The following is an 18,300-nucleotide window of genomic DNA, read 5'->3' as shown; positions in this document are numbered from 1 at the left end:
GATATTGGTGGTTGCTAGTGGAGCACCGGGACACAGGAGGAGAAATAAAACGCTGAGTGACTGCAGAGGAAGTGGGGAGGGCTTGCGTTGGCTTTGGGTCGATGTGGTTTCAATCATCGCACATCACATCACACATGACTGCAGAGAAAGGAAGGAGAGAGCGATGGAGAGAAAGAGAAAACAGAGAGGGAGAGCGGAGACCAAAACAAACAGCTGCTCAACTTCAAACACACTTCACGTGTTTTAAAGCTTAATAATTAATGCATTTAGTTGTGGTTTGAAGGCATTACACGTGTTGCTAGTTGGTCTTTGTGTGTTTGTTTTTTGCATACATTATGTTCTCTAATAAGTGGTTTGTAAAGTAAATGAATTACTGACCTGTACGTGGGATGAATGGAGGGAAAAGGGAGGTGAAGAACTGGGGGGATGGCTAGGAGGAGGAGGCGGTGAGCAGAAGGAAAAACCTTTGAGAGGAAATAAAAACAATGTGCGAGGAGTAGAGCTCCTAAAATAAGCTGTTAGCCACTGACAGTCCAAACATCCACCACCACTAAGGACAGTCTCCTTATCTTAGGTTCCTCCTCCGTCTGCGCATTCCTCTCACTTTTATTGCTTTCAAAGAAAACTTTTCCCCTAGCTGCTAAGACCCAACCGCTGATAGGGACAGATGGATCAAGACTCACAGTGAGTAATGAGGGGAATCACTGTGTAATGCAACCAAAGCCAGCATTGATTCAACATGGCAGCACCTCTTATACTAGAGATTTACTTTTTCTATGTAGCTTTTATTGAAAGGACCAGTCAGGATGGCCGAGCGGTCTAAGGCGCCAGACTCAAGGTTGACTCCTTCCTAAGCAAAGGGATTTCTGGTCTCCACATGGAGGCGTGGGTTCAAATCCCACTCCTGACAGACTGTTTTACCTGCAGATCACATCACTTTTGTTAAGCAATACCAGTTCCACTCCTTTTGTTTCTGTTGCACACACACTGAACAAAACCATGAGAAAATAGGAAGCAGAAATGCTCTGATGTGTGAGGTTTTTCATCGGCTGAATCAATTCAAACAACATTTTGTTTGCTGGAATGGAAGGCCTTGTTCTTGTTTTGGACGGCATCCTCTTCTTTGTCACTGCCTTACATTTCTGTATACAAGTCATCGGTCAAGTCTAAATTAAGTGTTTGATACATGTCAGGATGGCCGAGTGGTCTAAGGCGCCAGACTCAAGGTGGGCTCCTTCCTGAGCAAAGGGACTTCTGGTCTCCACATGGAGGCGTGGGTTCAAATCCCACTCCTGACAGACTGTTTTTCTTGTATTGCTCCCTAAAAGAGCTCAACCACAGAGGAGAGCCCCGAAGCCACTGCCCACTACAGTATGTAGCCAGCCCGGCTAGTTCAGTTGGTAGAGCAGGAGACTCTTAATCTCAGGGTTGTGGGATTGAGCCCCACGGTGGCCGTAAGTGTTTTAGGGTGTGTTAATCTTAGATCATCCAGATCAAAGGTCTATACAACAAAATCAGTTCAACAGACCCTGCATATCTGGTTTAACTAACCCTAACATACGAGATCTTGCTAAGCTGTCCTATGATGCTGGTTATGAATCTGATAAGTCAAGTCAGGGTTCACATGAAAAGGGGGAGTTAGCAACATTTGACCAATCACAAACATGGAAATGCAATCTGACATCGCAACTTCATACTTCATGTCGTATTCTATATCTGTCTGTCAAGTCCAAAGCACACTGTAGGACGTGTGTCAGGATGGCCGAGCGATCTAAGGCACCAGACTCAAGGATTGACTCCTTCCTGAGCAAAGGGACTTCTGGTCTCAACATGGAGGCGTGGGTTCAAATCCCTCTCCTTACAGTGATTTTAACCTGTAGGTTTTCCTCTTAAAGCTCCTTAAATGGGGTGGGATGGAGGGATAGACACTTCAAGCTTATTCCTTCGGGTTGATTATCCAACATAATGATCCTATTTAAGGACTTCATCAGATGTCAGGATGGCCGAGCGGTCTAAGGCGCCAGACTCAAGGATTGACTCCTTCCTGTGAAACGGGACTTCTGGTCTCCGAATGGAGGCGTGGGTTCAAATCCCACTTCTGACATTGTTTTAAACAGCATTGTTTTTGTGAATATATATATAGTAACCTACAAGCCAAACTAAATCATTAAAACAATAAAAATATTTCAACGGGCGAATTCACAACTTCAGCCGCTAGTAAATATGGAGGACTTAATAAGTATAAATAAATATGTGAATAAATACAGGATCACAAGAATAATATTCAGAAATAAATACAGGAATAAAACACAAGAATAAATAAATATGGAAATGAATGAATGTGTCTTTTTTTCATTTTCATGATTTAGTTTGGCTTGTAGGTTATATATATATATATATATATATATATATATATATATATATATATATATATATATATATATATATCAGTGGTGGGCCGTCAGGGCCAGCAAGGCCTTCTCTGCTGGCCTAAACATCATCAGAATGTAAATTAAATTTTGATATATTTTTTCCACAAATACGTATTAAATTATTCCCCATAGTCTATTCTCTTCATTTTATAGCGTTCGTCTTGGCTGCGCTGCTTCCAGCCTCAGAACGAGATTTGGAGGGCTGGCCTTTATGTTAGAGCTTTTATCCAATCATATTTCAGCCATAATGTGTTGCTAGGGTCAAAGAAATCTGCCCTTAGGCCTTCAGAATCAACAGTGCGGGCGCCTGTAGCTTAAAGTGAACGCAAACAAAACTGTGGCGTTAACCAATCAGATTTCTAGGTGGCGACAACGGGCCAGCTAGCAGGCGTACGCTAACGTTAGCACGTGCACATCTTCTGATTGGATACGCACTATTGAGAGGCAGAGCTAGGCAGTAGGCAGAGCCATACAGTCTATGGGTAAAGCTAGCAAACAGAACTAGAACTTGAGCGATTTGTGTAGATTTCTACAAGCTATTTTTTTCAACCCACAATGGCTGAAGGAGGAGAAGAGATCAATTTGGTCGAAGATATAATTACAACGCCATTTTCAAAACGAACTTTTCTAGTAAAGCTACACATCTTGAAAAGGGAACGACCAACTCCAACGCTAGCGAGCCTAGCACAGCAGGGAAACTACGAGCGGTACCCCTGGCTCACAGCCTCCGAGAGGCACTGCAAATTGTACTGCCGGGAATGCCTGGTATTTGCAACTGATCGGTAAACAGGAACTTTCATTTATGGGACACGATGAAAGCGCCGAGTCCAGAAACAGAGGAAACTACGTGGAGCTTCTTTCTTTTCTTGCTGAGAACAACACAGATTTGCATTACCACCTGTACACAAACAACATGTTTACTGGGACGTCAGGCAAAATACAAAACGACCTGATTTATGCTATTGCTGAAGTGATGGGAGAAGAGATCAAAATGAAGATTCAAAAAGCACCCTTTGTCGCTGTTATGGTGGACGAGACGTCAGATGTGGGTAATGTAGCACAGCTGGCACTTGTCCTGCGTTATGTGACAGACACAGGTGTCAAGGAGCGGTTTGACAGATAATCTGATTAATTAAGTTAACTGTAAATGCTGATGTATTGATTATAAATGCTTCAGAAATATTAATATAACTCTGTTGTACTTGACTATGTTAATGTGATGCAACGCCCGGTTATACTGCGTTTCTGTCTAAACAGTGCCGCCGCTCCCATAACGCGCATTACGCGCTGTGCGTAGGGCACCAAGTGTCGAGGGGGCACCACCAAAAATAGCCTAATGAAAAATCGTCATAATAATTATAAGGCCGAAATTATTTCAGTAGACTATAGAAATATGAGGCACTTTTTAGGCATACTACTCTCCCCTCCCCCCTCCCCTCCCCACTCACTCATCACAACTCATAATGTTTTTTTATTGGGGGGGGGGGGGGGGGGGGGGGGGGAGGGCATCATGAAGGAATTATGCTTAGGGCACCAAAATGGCTAGCAGCGGCACTGTGTCTAAATGTATAGTTTCTAGAGCCATGACGTTCAAATTCAAGTTAATTCAGGTAGGACTGTGTAGGATATCACTGAAGGCCTAGGTGTGAAATGCACGGCCCGCCACTGATATATATATATATATATATCCACAGAGCTGTTGAAAACCAGGTCAGAAGTGGGATTTGAACCAAAGCCTCCATGTTGAGACCAGAAGTCCCTTTGATCAGGAAGGAGTCAATCCTTGAGTCTGTCGCCTTAGATCGCTCGGCCATCCTGACACACGTCCTACAGTGTGCTTTGGACTTGACAAACAGATTTAAAATACGACATGAAGTATGAAGATGCGACGTCAGATCGCATTTCCAGGTTTGTGATTGGTTAAATGTTGCTAACCCCGCCCCTTTCATGTGACATATCGAGTTGATAACCAGCGTCGTAGGACCGTTGAGCAAGACCTCGGGCCTGTACTACGAACGGAGTTCAACCTACTTAGAACTAACTCAGGGTTTCCGCGGTAACCCGGGGTTGACTAAACCTGGACATCTTGATTGGTCTTAAACGGTACTACGACGCTGATTATGAAGTTGATCAGCTGAACCTGTGTTCACTGAACCAGAGTTACTGCGCGTTCACATAAAAGGGGTGGTACCAGCGCAAAAAACACTCTCGATCATGGCGTGCTCTCCCTATTTCACAGAAGAGGAATGCGAGATCATAATGAGGAGTTATGAAGAGTATAAACCGACCCTGGCTGCTAAATCCAACACCGCGGCAGCAAACAAGGCGCGACTGGGGTGTTGGCAGCAAATTACAGACCGCGTAAATTCGTAAGTAGGCCTATTTCTTTACTTCTATATGTCCGTTAAAATAATCCCAACCTGAATACAGTATGTCAGGACGATGTACAATAACAGTCGGAACGTTACTGTATCGTATGTGCAACCACAAATGAAGCAGGACAACTGAATGTTTAGTCCCCTTCACTAATTCTGTGTATGTCCCTTAAATACTTCCAGAGGTACCAGCAGCGCCCAAACGGACCTGGCAGCAGGTGAAGATGAAGTACAAAAACATCATTCAGAATGGTAAGTAAGAATGTGTGTGTGTGTGTGTGTGTGTGTGTGTGTGTGTGTGTGTGTGTGTGTGTGTGTGTGTGTGTGTGTGTGTGTGTGTGTGTGTGTCTTGTCAGAGAGAGCTAAATGTGTCTGTCTTTAACAGCCAACAAGAAGAAGGTAGAAATAAGGCGCACAGGAGGAGGGAGGGCACCAGACTCCTTTACTCTTGCTGAAGAGTTGGCCCTAGCCAACAACAGTGGCAGGGTGATGATGGATGGGGTGGCAGGGGTACAGTCTAACCCTGGGGCAGCTGAAATGTCCACCCTCTATGTGCAAGGTAATGTATGGCATTCATCGTTCTTCATGTTAGAGTATTTTGGCTTTCTTCCCCTGAATCATCAGTAACATGTGTCTTCTGTTGCATGCAGTCGAGGGTGGAAACATCACAACCCTGCAGCCACCAGGATGCATTCATCCTCTGACACAGGTAATTCAAATGGATAACATCCATGACATGTAAATTAGGCTATGTCACCCCTAAAGTATGGGTGCAGCGTAAAATTCTGAATCTTTTCAGGATGATGATGATGATGATGACGAGACCCTCACAGCCCCCTCCGACACACACATGCAGGTTAAAACACTTTACTGCTACTATATGCCACATTAATGTCCTAGGAGGGTGAGCATCATTTGTCAGTACTGTCTGAATCAAGTGACCTGTGTCATTAATGCAATGTGTGTGTGTGTGTGTGTGTTAGGAGGACTTGGAGGAGCTTTCCCCTCCTGAAGCCTCCCTCCCAGGGACCTCACAGTCAGACAAAGTACAGTTTCTCCTTCCTTGTTTAATTACTGAATATAATGCATACTAGGCTAATGTGTACAACATGGGGTGGGGGTTGTGTAGGCCACAGTGGACAATGTCCGCAGTTTATACAAGAAGGTGCTGGAGCTGGACCGCACAAAGAAGAGGCTGGAGATCAGAAAGCTGGAATTAGAAATTGAAAAGCTGGAACATGAGAAGAAGGTATTGTCTTATCACTCCATTAATATATAGGCTACCCACACCCTATATGTGTGTCATTGATCTGGCTTTTCGTCACCTTTTCTTCTTGCAGGAAAGAGAGTCATCTAATAAATGAATAATATCAGAGATTGGTGTGACATGTCTTTATTTTTGTGCATTTAATTTGTGGTGTGTACAATTCATTGGAAAAACTGGTTGGTAATGGCATCCCTGACAGCACGGCCTGTTGGATGATCCAGGGTGATTGGATCAGTAATATCAGGGGGTGGGGGAGGATCATGAGGGGGCACTCTTTCCTTCCTTATTGTGGCGACATTCTGAAGAACCACACATGCTGCTATGGTTTGGCAGGCCCTGTCTGGCTTGACCCGAAGGACCTTCAGGCAGGCGAATCGGGCCTTCAATATGCCAAATGTCATTTCGATCCTGGCCCTAGTGACACTGTGTGCATGATTAAATGATCTCTGTTGCCTTGTTTGTGGATCAGGAAATGGTGTGATGAGGAACTTCATGCATGCGTAGCCACGGTCCCCCAGCAGGATTCCATCAAATTGCCCTTAGATGAAATGGAGGAAAAATTAAACAACTGTCACACTGATTTCATGTTCACTATTAAAGCATATTACTTCAGGTAAATCGATATAGGACTTTTACCTTGGTGGAATCTGTCAGACAGTGATGATTCTCTGAATATACGGGAGTCATGGACTGACCCTGGCCACCTTGCATCCAGGCTTGTGATCATATAGTGGTGATCGCATGTCATCTAAGAATATGTGCACAGGTAAGGAACATAACAGGTGAGGCATGCTGTTGCGCATGTAAATGACACCACCCCATGCAGAGGACAGGAAATCATTCTACATGACAACAGGAATTGACAGGTTGACATTACCTATTCCAATGAATCGTGGACTGTACAATGTACGCCTACTGTTAATCTGTTAGTCTTGTGTATTACCTGGACATTGATGGTGTGTTTGGACTTTCTATTCACAAAATCCCGCTCATGCTCTCCCAGGGGTGCACTGATAGGAATGTGCGTACAATCAATGGCTCCAATTACTCTTGGGAAACCTAGATATTTTGTTAGTCAAATCAGTTGCCAGTCACAATTATGAAATGTGCAAATTACCTATTTTTAGATTAGTGGCATATTACCAGCGATTGCATAGAACCCTTCTTTTATCTGACGTGCAGGCAAATGGCCAGGGAATACAACAAATGCATCCACCAGTTTAGTGAGAGCAAGTACCACCTTCCGTATCACCCGGCATACAGTGTTCTTACTCAGGTTTTCAGCATCACCGATGGAATACATATATTGTCCGCTGGCGAAATAGCGCAATGAAAGACATAACATTTGCTCGATTGTGAGGGCCTGACTTCGGCGGGTTACATTAGAGACGTCCGCCTCGAGCAGCTGGCATAGGTAACGAATTCCCTCAGCTGAGAATCTATATCTTTCATGGAGAACATCGTCCGGGTACGCCAGCGGATTGTGGCGGTCTCTAAATACCCTCGCCCTCCGAAGAGAGCCCCTCACAATCTGCGCGCCTATATCGTACGGATCGTCCAGGTATGCTGGCATTGTCTTTAGGGGACATGTCGGTGGAGGAGTGGTGTCTAAATAGGGTGTGGTTAATCGGAAACCTAGGGTTAACCAAGAACTAAAACTGGGAAGACCAGTTTTGGGATCCTACGTATATTGCCATGGCAGCATACCTCGGTTTTAACATATCCAACTTTCGTAGTATGGGTTAACCAGCAACATACGCTGCACGTGACCAAGTTACTCTCGAAGTTACCCCGGTAAGCCAGAAAACCAGCTTCGTAGTACAGGCTGCTAGGGTTAACCAAGAACTAAAACTGGGAAGACCAGTTTTGGGATCCTACGTATGTTGCCATGGCAGCATACCTCGGTTTTAACATATCCAACTTTCGTAGTATGGGTTAACCAGCAACATACGCTGCACGTGACCAAGTTACTCTCGAAGTTACCCCGGTAAGCCAGAAAACCAGCTTCGTAGTACAGGCCCCTCGTTTGTTAGTGTTAGTTAAGCAAGATATCCAGGGTCTGTTGAACTGACTGGCTCCGACAATTAACCAATCCTGCTTCAGACTGAGGTTAGGACCTCCTACCTCATCAGCATACAGACACAGAATTAAATAAATGTAAGTGAACATAAACTGAGAAATACGTTAAAGATGTGTTTTCTGTTTTATTCTCAATTTGTCTTTATTTATCAATGCATTAATTGATTTATTTCCATATTTATTTATTTATTCCTGTATTTATCTATTTCAGTATTATTTATTTAAGTATTTCTGTATTAATCTATTTATTTCTGCATGTATTCATTCATTCCTGTATTTATTTATGCATTTGTTTGATTATTTATGTATATTTATGTCATATTCTGTCCTCCATATTCCATTGTACACCTGAAATAAATCTATTGCAAATAAGCAGTGCATGTCAAAAACGAGGTCGGACATCTTTGTAGGTGAAATTAAAGGCAATTAAAACACAAACATGTGAGTTGTCAATAAGTATGTGGACAGAAGATATATATGAAAAAGGGAACGTGTCAAACTTTTAATAACTAAGACGACACACAGATGTCAGGATGGCCGAGCGGTCTAAGGCGCCAGACTCAAGGTATCACTCCTTCCTGTGAAACGGGATTTCTGGTCTCCGAATGGAGGCGTGGGTTCAAATCCCACTTCTGACATTGTTTTAAACAGCATTTGTTCGTGAATATATATATGCATATTATATATATAGTATGTCAACCTGCGGATTCACTAATTCAGCCGCTAGTAAATATGGAGGATTTACTGCATAAATATGTGAATAAATACAGAAATAAATATGTGTGGAAATAAATACAGAAATAATACAGGAATTAAAGAATAATATTCTGAAATAAATGCAGGAATAAATAAACACAAGAATGAATAAAAATGGAAATGAATGAATAAATACATAAAAGTTGAGAATAAACAGAACACACTATAATATAGAATATAGTGAATGTATTTCTATATTTATGTTCACTTACATTTATTCATTTATTTCTGTGTCTTTATGCTAAAGAGGTATGTGGTCCTAACCTCAGTCTGAAGCAGGATTGGGTGGAGGAGTGTGACCATATCTGGAGGATTGCGGTCTACTACGTCTGCCTGGCTCACCACGCTGATGTGTGTACAGGAACGATACTGTTTAGCAGGGGCGGGGCGGGGCGGGGGGTGGCTTCTGGGGCCCAAGCCCCGAATGTTTTTTTAGGTTTTTAAATGAAGGTTATCGTCAACTTTGTGTCATTTCCCCCCTCTCTCTCTCTGACTGAACCGGCAAATCAATGGAGCAGAAGTTCTATTGCTGGGGCAGAATAGCTATCTAACATGTCCGTGAACGAGCTTTCCAGCAAAGATTCTAGAGCGCTACTTCTAAGATTCTAACACTTCTAAGGTCCTTTGCTTTCTAGTAGCTGACGTACGTATCAGTCTGTCACCTCAGTGAGCTTACTAACGTTAGGAGGACATACCGGTAGGTTTGAATATGGACATAAGAGGTTTTTTCAAGAAGAGCTGTAACCTAAACCGCCATCCACAGAAAGTGGTAGAGTGCAGCATCATCTGATTCAGCATTGATGACCACTGAACCGCGGAAAGATGTTTCAGGTTCGTGAATTCGCAGCTTTAACACTAGGCTAGTAGCAGTGAGTTGGTGAGGTGACTGACTAACGTTAGCCCAGGGTTGCTGTTGCCTAGCTAACATTAGCTGCGGTTAGCTCGCTAGCTAACGTTAGCTGATTTGACAGTTTTTGAGCATAACGTTACAGTAAATATACTTTAGGGCTTGTGAGATGTCTCGGTCGCCGCCGTCTTAAAGAGGTGTTCTGACACGTTCAAAATGTAAATCCCAGAACTTTGTGCTTCGTTACGAAAAGAAATGCCAAAACCAAGCAAGGAGTAACATTTCAGTTATTTTAGAATATATTAACATTACTCTTATAAACGTGATGAATTTGATATACCGTTATGTCAATAAGTTATCCTTATTTTAGGCTAACATAAAGTTACAATCCTGATACTCGGGGGGCAATATGCATAAGGAGCTGTACACGTGGCACATTTTTCTGTGTTCAAATCCACTGTTGTTTGCGGTTGTGTCCTTACTCGAAAGTATCCCGTTTCACTTTTGGGATTCAGCAGTGCGCACGGCTTGTCAAGTTACGATAACAACCAATCACAGTAAATATTTCCTGTCTTCCGTAAACACCAGTCTTCATTCTGTGTTTCCACTCTATAAGCTCCACTGCTAAAATGAACGAAGTATCTTATGTAAAGGTCTACCTAAATATAAGATACTTAAAGTGTTCAAGCTGGTCAGCTGCATCCTGCAGAAGGTCTGCCTGCTGCCTTTCAGTCGAGGCCAGAACTGGCAAGTTACCATGTGTGTACAGCGATGGTAGACCATGAACGTATGACTCGAATCGCTTGCTTCTGCCTGACTCCAACAATTAACCAATCCTGCTTCAGACTGAGGTTAGGACCTCCTACCTCATCAGCATACAGACACGGAAATAAATAAATGTAAGTGAACATAAACTGAGAAATACATTAAAGATATGTGTTATGTTTTATTCTCAATTTGTATTTATTTATCTATACATTAATTGATTTAGTTCCATATTTATTTATTAATTATTGTATTTATTTATTTAAGTAATTTTTTTAATGTATTCCTGTATTTATTCATCTATTTATTTCTGCATGTATTCATTTATCCCTGTATTTATTCATACATTTATTTATGCATTTGTTTGTTTATTTATACTTATGACATGTTCCGTCTTCCATATTCCATTGTACACCTGAAATAAATGTATTACCAATAAATACCAATAATGTGAAAAAACGAGGTCAGACATCTTTGTAGGAGAAATTCAATCGATAAAAACGTGAGTTGTCAATAATTCTATGGAGAGGAGACTTAAAAAAGGGAAAGGAAGAAACGGTTAATAACTAACTCGACTTTTCTCACTGTATAAATACATAGACTGAAACCAGGAGCCATAGCTGTCAGGATGGCCGAGCGGTCTAAGGCGCCAGACTCAAGGTATCACTCCTTCCTGTGAAACGGGACTTCTGGTCTCCGAATGGAGGCGTGGGTTCAAATCCCACTTCTGACAGACAATTTTTACATGCGAGGTTAATCCCTGTGGCCGGTAATGTTGCTTATGTTTCCGTGTTAGACACGGTTCTCTCTCCCAACTGTGGGCAAGCGAGCAGTTTCCAGATCAGAGCAGAGAGGCGTCACGCGCACTGACACAGTTTAACTTTCTTTTGTTTCACTCCGCGCACGCTCTCTCCCTCTGTCTAAAACTTTTCGCTCGTGTTTCTCGACGCTTGAGCACGGTCTCTTCCTCCCCTCCTACTCCTTCTCATTTTCCGTGTGCGAAATTCCTTTTTGTATCTTTGGAAACGTGTGATGCACGTGAAGATGTCTCCCTTTCTTTCTGACACCTGTTGCCGAGGACCCTGTTCGCACAGACATCAACACCGGGGAGCGCGTGTCATTCATTTCTGACTTTATTTCTATAGTTCTACAAAACTAATTTGGGATTTTTGGGGGCATTGACAGCTCAACAAAACGCCGGGAGGCTGCGATACACTGCTATTAATGTACAGTCAAGGAGTGTGCGGCATGTCTGTGAAGGTGATCGAGCAGTGAAGGACAGTTATTCTGTCCTCGAAGTGACACATCTGTATCTCTCTGCGAGCCGCAGGCTGCTGGGATCTGTCTGAGGGGTTTCCCTTTCAACAGCAACACCGACCTGTCTGAAGTCTCCCAACCGGACAGAGAGGCACTCGTTTCGGACTTGAGCACCTCGGATGGTAGGAGAGGAAACTTTTCTAGGAGAGCTGAGCAACAACTGCAAGTCGAGCACAGCAGAACAGGTAGGACATTTTTTCAATTTGTATATAAGTTTAAAGAAAAAACATTCATTACATCTTTAAAAACACTGCTCAGACACTTAAGTTCGAGATGTATGTGAGTTGAACAGGTCTGATTCATGTTACAAACGTGTATTACGAGCTTATGGTAGTTTTCAGCTGCTATCATGTGTGTTTGTTATATTTTCTGTCAGTGTTGGGCTCTATAATCGGGTGCTGTTCTTGATTATACACATATTTAGTCGATTAACACTTATTTCTCTCAGTTATTGTAAACAACAGAGCTGTTAAACAAAGTTTACCTACAAAGAATCTTGCAAAAGCACCACTTTAAATAATTTACCAACAGTGTGCTAATAAGTTTCTTGAAAATAGTTCAAATCAGCATTTTTTTATAAAATGGACTAAAATAAATCTTAGCTGAATCAAAGCACCAAATAGTTGACTAATGGACTTAGCGATGGCAGCCCTGTTTTCATCTTTGTCATCAAGTTGTATGGAGTTAATAATATATATATAATATTAATAAGTTTGTTATTGGATTCAAATAAATGCATTTGAAGTTGAATTAGTTTAAGTTGCTTCGCACGTTCTGAACAGGATTCATGGTTTGAAAAAAAAAGTTCCACTGAGCTGAGGACTCACTCTGCTCCATTTGAACTTGTAGACGGTTTGTCCCCACAATGTTTCCGTTGTCACAGTCTACTTACAGAATGGGCTTATTTCATGACTTTGGCTCACATATGACAGTGGTGAAATGCAATGTGTGTGTGTGTGTGTGTGTGTGTGTGTGTGTGTGTGTGTGTGTGTGTGTGTGTGTGTGTGTGTGTGTGTGTGTGTGTGTGTGTGTGTGTGTGTGTGTGTGTGTGAGATCTGCTTAAATGAAGGCAGCCCTCTCGCTCTGCGGTGGAGACCAGGACTATTTTTGGTCGAAATGTTGCACAAATGTTTCTCTCAGTATGGAGAGGCTGTTCCGGGCCAGAGGCTGTATGGCATCAAACTGCACACTGACACACATCTCACTTTGGGAGGACCAAGTTCAGTTCAATGTTTACCTGTATTATCAACACAAGGAGGAGGAAACTCAACATTATTAGTGAAGGCTTGGGGAGTAACGAAATACTTACGGAATAATCAGGATACAAAAAAAGGTCACTGGGTTCCCTTACAGGTAAATAAAAAAAGCCTAACCCTAAAGTCATATTGTTCTTAAAATTAAAACCATCTAATTGATATTTATTTTCTCTTGTATTTATTTGCATTGCATTTGATATTTAGATAAAACAATCAGGTTGCAACTCTTGCATATTGTGATACCTAAATTAGGTTTACAATTTTGAACACTACATGTGAGTTTATTGGTCTGTAGGTTGCTTGTGAAATTTGAGGTCAGAGGTCAGCTTTGCAACATTTAGCACTTTGTGACTCCAAAGTGGTGTATTGTAAAGACATTTGCAAACAGCAAGAAATACAAGATGAGATTAAAATGTTTTCAGGGAAAAGTAGTTACTCAACTTTAGTGTTGTTTGTTTTCGCCATAACTAAAACGTTTGTTATTGACAGGATGTATCTGAGTGCTCTGTAAATGTCATCATGACAAATACAAGTATTCAAATGTATTTAAAGTAGCAACTATCAAAAAGCTGGGACTACTTGATAGTAATATATGTATTGGCTGTGTTTGTTTATTATGGGGGGTATTTTTATGTAGGAGCGTGTGTGCGTTTTCTCCTGTTTGACATCGAGACATCTACACATCACTTTAACTTAATGAGTCTTTATAGTGAGTGACCTTTGGCCTTGGCTAGATCTAGGCTATAGCCAGTGTTTGAACACATTTAGCCCACTCTTTTCAGTGTTATCATAAAAAGCAATATTTTAGAGACTGACAAGAGGCTAATACATTCATATAAAGCAGATGTATTAATAACATAACGCTTGATTCATCATTATACATTATCAAACCTGTTTAATAAACTTCATCCAACATCTTTCCCCACATTTCCCTGTTTTTAAAAGGCAGACACAGCAAAGAGATGTCTGTTAGCACATGTGAGAGCAGCCTATCAGATTCTGAGGGAGAGTGGAGGTCGTCTCCGGTGGTGACGTCTCCGGTTCACTTTTTCATGGTTTTAAAGTCTGAAACCCACCTGAGCTGCAGAGCGGACTGACAGCTGGGCTGATAAACCCCGCAGGAAGAGCGTACGTGTGTGTGTGTGTGTGTGTGCGTGTGTGTGTGTGTGTGTATTGGGAGGGCAGATAGCTAGATAGTAATGTTAGATGTGTAGATTAAGGTGGTGAAAAGTGTAGCTGTCAACATGTTGGCCATTAGAGAGAGATAATCTCTCTTCCTCCTCCCTGTCTGTCTACCTCTGGTCTTTCTCTCCCTCCCTCCTGCTGTTTCAGTCATGACATCAATTTGCTCTTCCATTTCTGCCCTTCTTTGTTCACTTTTCCGGTCTTTCCTTACTTTCTGTCAGCCCTGTATCATGTTTAATTTGTTTGTCAGAATGTCAGATTTAGTTGATGGTTTGACATTGTGTGTGAGCATGAAAAGCGTGTGACTTGATATTTTCACTTAAATGGTTTGGGGCTTATATTGCTCTTTAAACCTGTAAGATAAACATATGAATACCTCTGGCTTATATTATGGTATTTGAGAAGTTATTTTAAACAGAGAAATAGTCCTTTAACTGTGGAAAAATACTGTTTCTTTAACCAAACTATGAAGTGCTTCTTTAGTGTCTTGTCCCTTGGGATTAGGTGATTAGGGAATGGGAGTGTGTGTGTGTGTGTGTGTGTGTGTGTGTGTGTGTGTGTGTGTGTGTGTGTGTGTGTGTGTGTGTGTGTGTGTGTGTGTGTGTGTGTGTGTGTGTCTACATTCAGACACAGTACAATTGAAAGTTACTATTATATTATAATGATCTATTATTTAAGTTGACATCTAAGTATTTCCAAAAATATTGTAGGCAATTCTTTGCATAAATGTATATGAGCCCACTGGGAGCACTAATGACTAACTTGGACACACACAGACGGTGGTCCATGTGAAGAGGATGGCCTCTTCAGCTGAAGGGCCAGTATTATAAACGCTGTGCTCTGATTGGTTGACTTGAATCCTGGGAATTCCTCTGAGGACAGTGTATGACAGTGGCCGGCTTAACCCCTTAACTCCTGGTGTGTGTGTGTGTGTGTGTGTGTGTGTGTGTGTGTGTGTGTGTGTGTGTGTGTGTGTGTGTGTGTGTGTGTGTGTGTGTGTGTGTGTGTGTGTGTCTGTGTGTGTCTGTGTGTGTGTGTCTGTGTGTCTGTGTGTGTGCGTGCGTGTGTTTTGTGGAGTCAGTTTAGTGTCTAGGTAGGATTATGGCGTTGAATTGAAAAAAGAAAGACTAAAGTGAATTTTCTGCAGATATTAGTTGGTTCCAGCATCCACACTGTGAGCATTTGGTGCTTTATTATATCATAGTATGTTCAAGAGGTCCTATCCTGCTCGTTTCCAGGTTCATATCAGTATGTAGTGCCTGGACTGGGACATGTCTCCAGGCTTTAATGTTAAAAAAGTTCTTTATTTTTCTCACTTCGCTGTGTTGCAGCACCTCTTTTCACCCTCTGTCTGAAACCAGAACCAGAAACTATCTCTGGAGTGAACACTGGGATTTTTGCCTTTGCAGACCCTTTACATGCACTAAAACTTAAAGAACACTTTGCAGGGAAAGAGAGACCCATAAAGCAGAATAGGGCCTCTTTAAAAGTAATTCTCTTTACTATATAACTGCATAGTAGAAAGGGAAATCATTACTTAAAGGAAGACCCATCAGCTCAATGATAAGCTCCCACATCAACACATTTCTGTATCTTCATCAAGCCACAGGGGTAAAAACTCTGTCAGGAGTGGGATTTGAACCCACGCCTCCATTTGGAGACCAGAAATCCCTTTGCTCAGGATGGAGTCATCCTTGAGTCTGGTGCCTTAGACAGCTCGGCCATCCTGACACACATTTGACAGTTTGCTCTGGACTTCACAAACAGATATAAAACACGACACAAAGTATAATGTTGTGATTTCTGATCGCTTTTCCAGGTATGGAGGATCTCATTTATTAGGGTTAGTCAGATAACTCAGAGATATCCAGGGTCTGTTGGGCCGTGGGGCTCGAACCCACCACCCTGAGATTAAGAGTCTCCTGCTTTACCGACTGAGCTAGCCAGGATTTAATTGTTGGAAAAAAGGTCATATTTCGTAGCTGAGTTCACTCTAATGGGCTGAAAACACTTCACAGGGTGGAGGGTTGTATTGCTGGAGTTTTCTAATTAAATTCTGTATGTGAATTTCTCAACAACATGAACAGATGTCCTGGTTTTATTTTCCAGCTGACTTGTGCAATAAGCTAATTGATCTTACCTTTGAATAAAATAGAATAGAATTACTTTATTGATCCCAATTTGGGAAATTGGAGTCTGGAAAGTCAGTTGGAGTCAGTCTTACACTTTTACCTTGTAGTCAACAATCATAAATGTATTTGATATGTATTGGACGTATTTATTTATGTTTGTGTGTGTGTGTGTGTTGTGTGTGTGTGTGTGTGTGTGTGTGTGTGTGTGTGTGTGTGTGTGTGTGTGTGTGTGTGTGTGTGTGTGTGTGTGTGTGTGTGTGTGTGTGTGTGTGTGTGTGTGTGTGTGTGTGTGTGTGTGTCTGTGTGACCTTCCTGGCCCGGCGGTTCAGGGCTATGCAGTGATGTCATCAGGGCGGCTGGGTGGGGTGACATGGGGTTAGAGTTTGGCAGAGTTCCTGATTCCAGCCGTGTTCAAAATGTGTCTGACCAGGAAGTATGTGACTGTTCGTGTGTGTGTGTGTGTGTGTGTGTGTGTGTGTGTGTGTGTGTGTGTGTGTGTGTGTGTGTGTGTGTGTGTGTGTGTGTGTGTGTGTGTGTGTGTGTGTGTGTGTGTGTGTGTGTGTATGGTCAGTGGTCACCAGCTGTGTGCTAGCAGTGTCCTACACTAATAGTAAAAGTGGTTTATTGGACACTTTATAGAGCCTGACACTGTTTTATGAATCCGGCAGGCTGGTACCAAACAGCCACACCACATCCCACCAGAGGAGCCAGAGTTACTGAGCGCTGTGTGTTAGAGGCTCACCACTGATGTTTATGTACATTATATCCACTATTCCAACACAATATTGACAATAATAAATTGCCTACAACTAAAAATAGGAATTACAACATAAACAGTTTTACCATTTTCACATAGGAAGAGCATTTTACACAACTTACATTATTAACATTGTGTTGTGAAATCAGGCTCCGACTTCGAGAAACTTGCAGTGGTGAAATGTAACTAAGTACATTTACTCAATTACATTACATTGACAAAGATTAAAATGTATAAGTCATAAAAAACATGATAGTATAATATATTTATTTTTTTATTTCGAAAGAAACATTCAAGTGCATTTAGTTCTACATTCAAGTTGATTTGTACTTTTACTGAAATGGACCATAGTGCAGAATGAATGCTTTTACTTTTTGTGCTTTAATTATATTTTGAATTGAATGCTTTTGTTATTTTACTTAATGGAGTATTTTAGGGCCATATCATTTCTACTTTTACTTAGATACAGTACAAGATCTGAGTACTTTATCCAGCCCTGTAAACTCAGAGATCTGACTGCACGTGTTCTGCGATAAAAATCTAGTCATGTGAATTATTAAGCAACATTTTTTTCCCCAAGATTTGCACCAACATTATCACACAAGGTTGAAGAAAGGTAGGGAGAACTACTGGGAGGAAACATTGATGTGGTAACATAATGTGGAGAGTGTGCATTCAGTCTTCTGACTCCGCTCTGTGGTGTAGGAGAACTGAAGGCAAAAGCCCATATAAGCAGCAAAATCCTTACAGAAGCTTCCTTTCTCTCTCCTCTGCTCTCCCTTTTCCTCTCCTACTCTTCTCCTCTCAGTAACCCCGATCCAGCGCTGATAAAACTATCAACAGCACACCTGCGCCGGGTAGGAAGGCTGTCTTAACACTCACACACACACAAACTGTAGTCCATATATGAACACACAGATGGGGGCCAGAATATTATTTAGCATGTGCTCACAATAAGCCTTTTCTCCTCCTGCTCTTTTTCTCCTTCCGTCTGTCTCTCTCTGTCTTTACACCTCATTTGTATTTTTCGGTTGAAGAAATATTTCGGTTGGACGGGAGTGAATGCAGGAATATATATCACTACATTGTTGAGTTAGTCTTTTTTTTTCCTCCAAGTTTCCTGTTCTTGCCT

At 41.9% G+C, this 18,300-nt stretch overlaps 2 protein-coding genes and 6 non-coding genes across 10 annotated transcripts in view; 6 read left to right on the top strand and 2 right to left on the bottom strand.

Annotated features, from left to right (window-relative positions):
* Window positions 1-800: 800 nt before the first annotated feature.
* On the top strand, window positions 801-910 carry trnal-caa (transfer RNA leucine (anticodon CAA)). Its single transcript has 2 exons — window positions 801-838; window positions 865-910. It is a non-coding gene; the product is annotated as a tRNA-Leu (tRNA).
* Window positions 911-1,188: 278 nt separating this feature from the next.
* trnal-caa (transfer RNA leucine (anticodon CAA)) lies at window positions 1,189-1,298 on the top strand. Its single transcript has 2 exons — window positions 1,189-1,226; window positions 1,253-1,298. It is a non-coding gene; the product is annotated as a tRNA-Leu (tRNA).
* A 695-nt stretch (window positions 1,299-1,993) lies between these two features.
* On the top strand, window positions 1,994-2,104 carry trnal-caa (transfer RNA leucine (anticodon CAA)). Its single transcript has 2 exons — window positions 1,994-2,031; window positions 2,059-2,104. It is a non-coding gene; the product is annotated as a tRNA-Leu (tRNA).
* A 4,080-nt stretch (window positions 2,105-6,184) lies between these two features.
* LOC134878902 (putative nuclease HARBI1) lies at window positions 6,185-8,054 on the bottom strand. The gene is made up of 4 exons (XM_063905077.1): window positions 7,218-8,054; window positions 7,018-7,133; window positions 6,711-6,822; window positions 6,185-6,612 (listed from the first exon to the last, which is right to left on the bottom strand). The coding sequence occupies exons 1-4, from the start codon at window positions 7,645-7,647 to the stop codon at window positions 6,236-6,238; spliced, it is 1,035 nt and encodes a 344-aa protein (XP_063761147.1). The 5' UTR covers window positions 7,648-8,054; the 3' UTR covers window positions 6,185-6,235.
* Window positions 8,055-8,680: 626 nt separating this feature from the next.
* Window positions 8,681-8,791, top strand: trnal-caa (transfer RNA leucine (anticodon CAA)). The gene is made up of 2 exons: window positions 8,681-8,718; window positions 8,746-8,791. It is a non-coding gene; the product is annotated as a tRNA-Leu (tRNA).
* A 2,352-nt stretch (window positions 8,792-11,143) lies between these two features.
* trnal-caa (transfer RNA leucine (anticodon CAA)) lies at window positions 11,144-11,254 on the top strand. Its single transcript has 2 exons — window positions 11,144-11,181; window positions 11,209-11,254. It is a non-coding gene; the product is annotated as a tRNA-Leu (tRNA).
* Window positions 11,255-11,293: 39 nt separating this feature from the next.
* Window positions 11,294-18,300, top strand: part of wnt5b (wingless-type MMTV integration site family, member 5b) — an 83,417-nt gene continuing 76,410 nt past the window's right edge. For 2 of the 3 annotated variants that reach the window (XM_063906008.1, XM_063906009.1), the window contains exon 1: window positions 11,294-12,023. In XM_063906008.1, the coding sequence (XP_063762078.1) occupies window positions 11,958-12,023 (66 nt within the window). In that variant the 5' untranslated portion in view covers window positions 11,294-11,957. Of the gene's footprint in view, window positions 12,024-13,155; window positions 13,192-18,300 lie in introns of those variants that run through there. The other variant, XM_063906010.1, reaches the window with a different exon arrangement.
* On the bottom strand, window positions 15,901-16,010 carry trnal-caa (transfer RNA leucine (anticodon CAA)). The gene is made up of 2 exons: window positions 15,973-16,010; window positions 15,901-15,946 (listed from the first exon to the last, which is right to left on the bottom strand). It is a non-coding gene; the product is annotated as a tRNA-Leu (tRNA).

This window comes from Eleginops maclovinus, chromosome 17 (assembly GCF_036324505.1).
Source record: "Eleginops maclovinus isolate JMC-PN-2008 ecotype Puerto Natales chromosome 17, JC_Emac_rtc_rv5, whole genome shotgun sequence".
NCBI classification, from domain to species: Eukaryota; Metazoa; Chordata; class Actinopteri; order Perciformes; family Eleginopidae; genus Eleginops; species Eleginops maclovinus.
Note: the sequence above shows the minus strand (reverse complement) of the source record. Positions and strands in the feature narration are given on the sequence as shown.

What these genes read in the sequence shown, in the direction of transcription:
- LOC134878902 (XM_063905077.1), bottom strand. Translation starts at nt 7,647, where the DNA reads ATGCCAGCATACCTGGACGATCCGTACGATATAGGCGCGCAGATTGTG. An exon ending in AGGGTTCTATGCAATCGCTG is followed by an intron (nt 7,134 to 7,217) that starts GTAATATGCCAC and finishes CAAAATATCTAG; the next exon opens with GTTTCCCAAGAGTAATTGGA. An exon ending in GTCTGACAGATTCCACCAAG is followed by an intron (nt 6,613 to 6,710) that starts GTAAAAGTCCTA and finishes ATTTCATCTAAG; the next exon opens with GGCAATTTGATGGAATCCTG.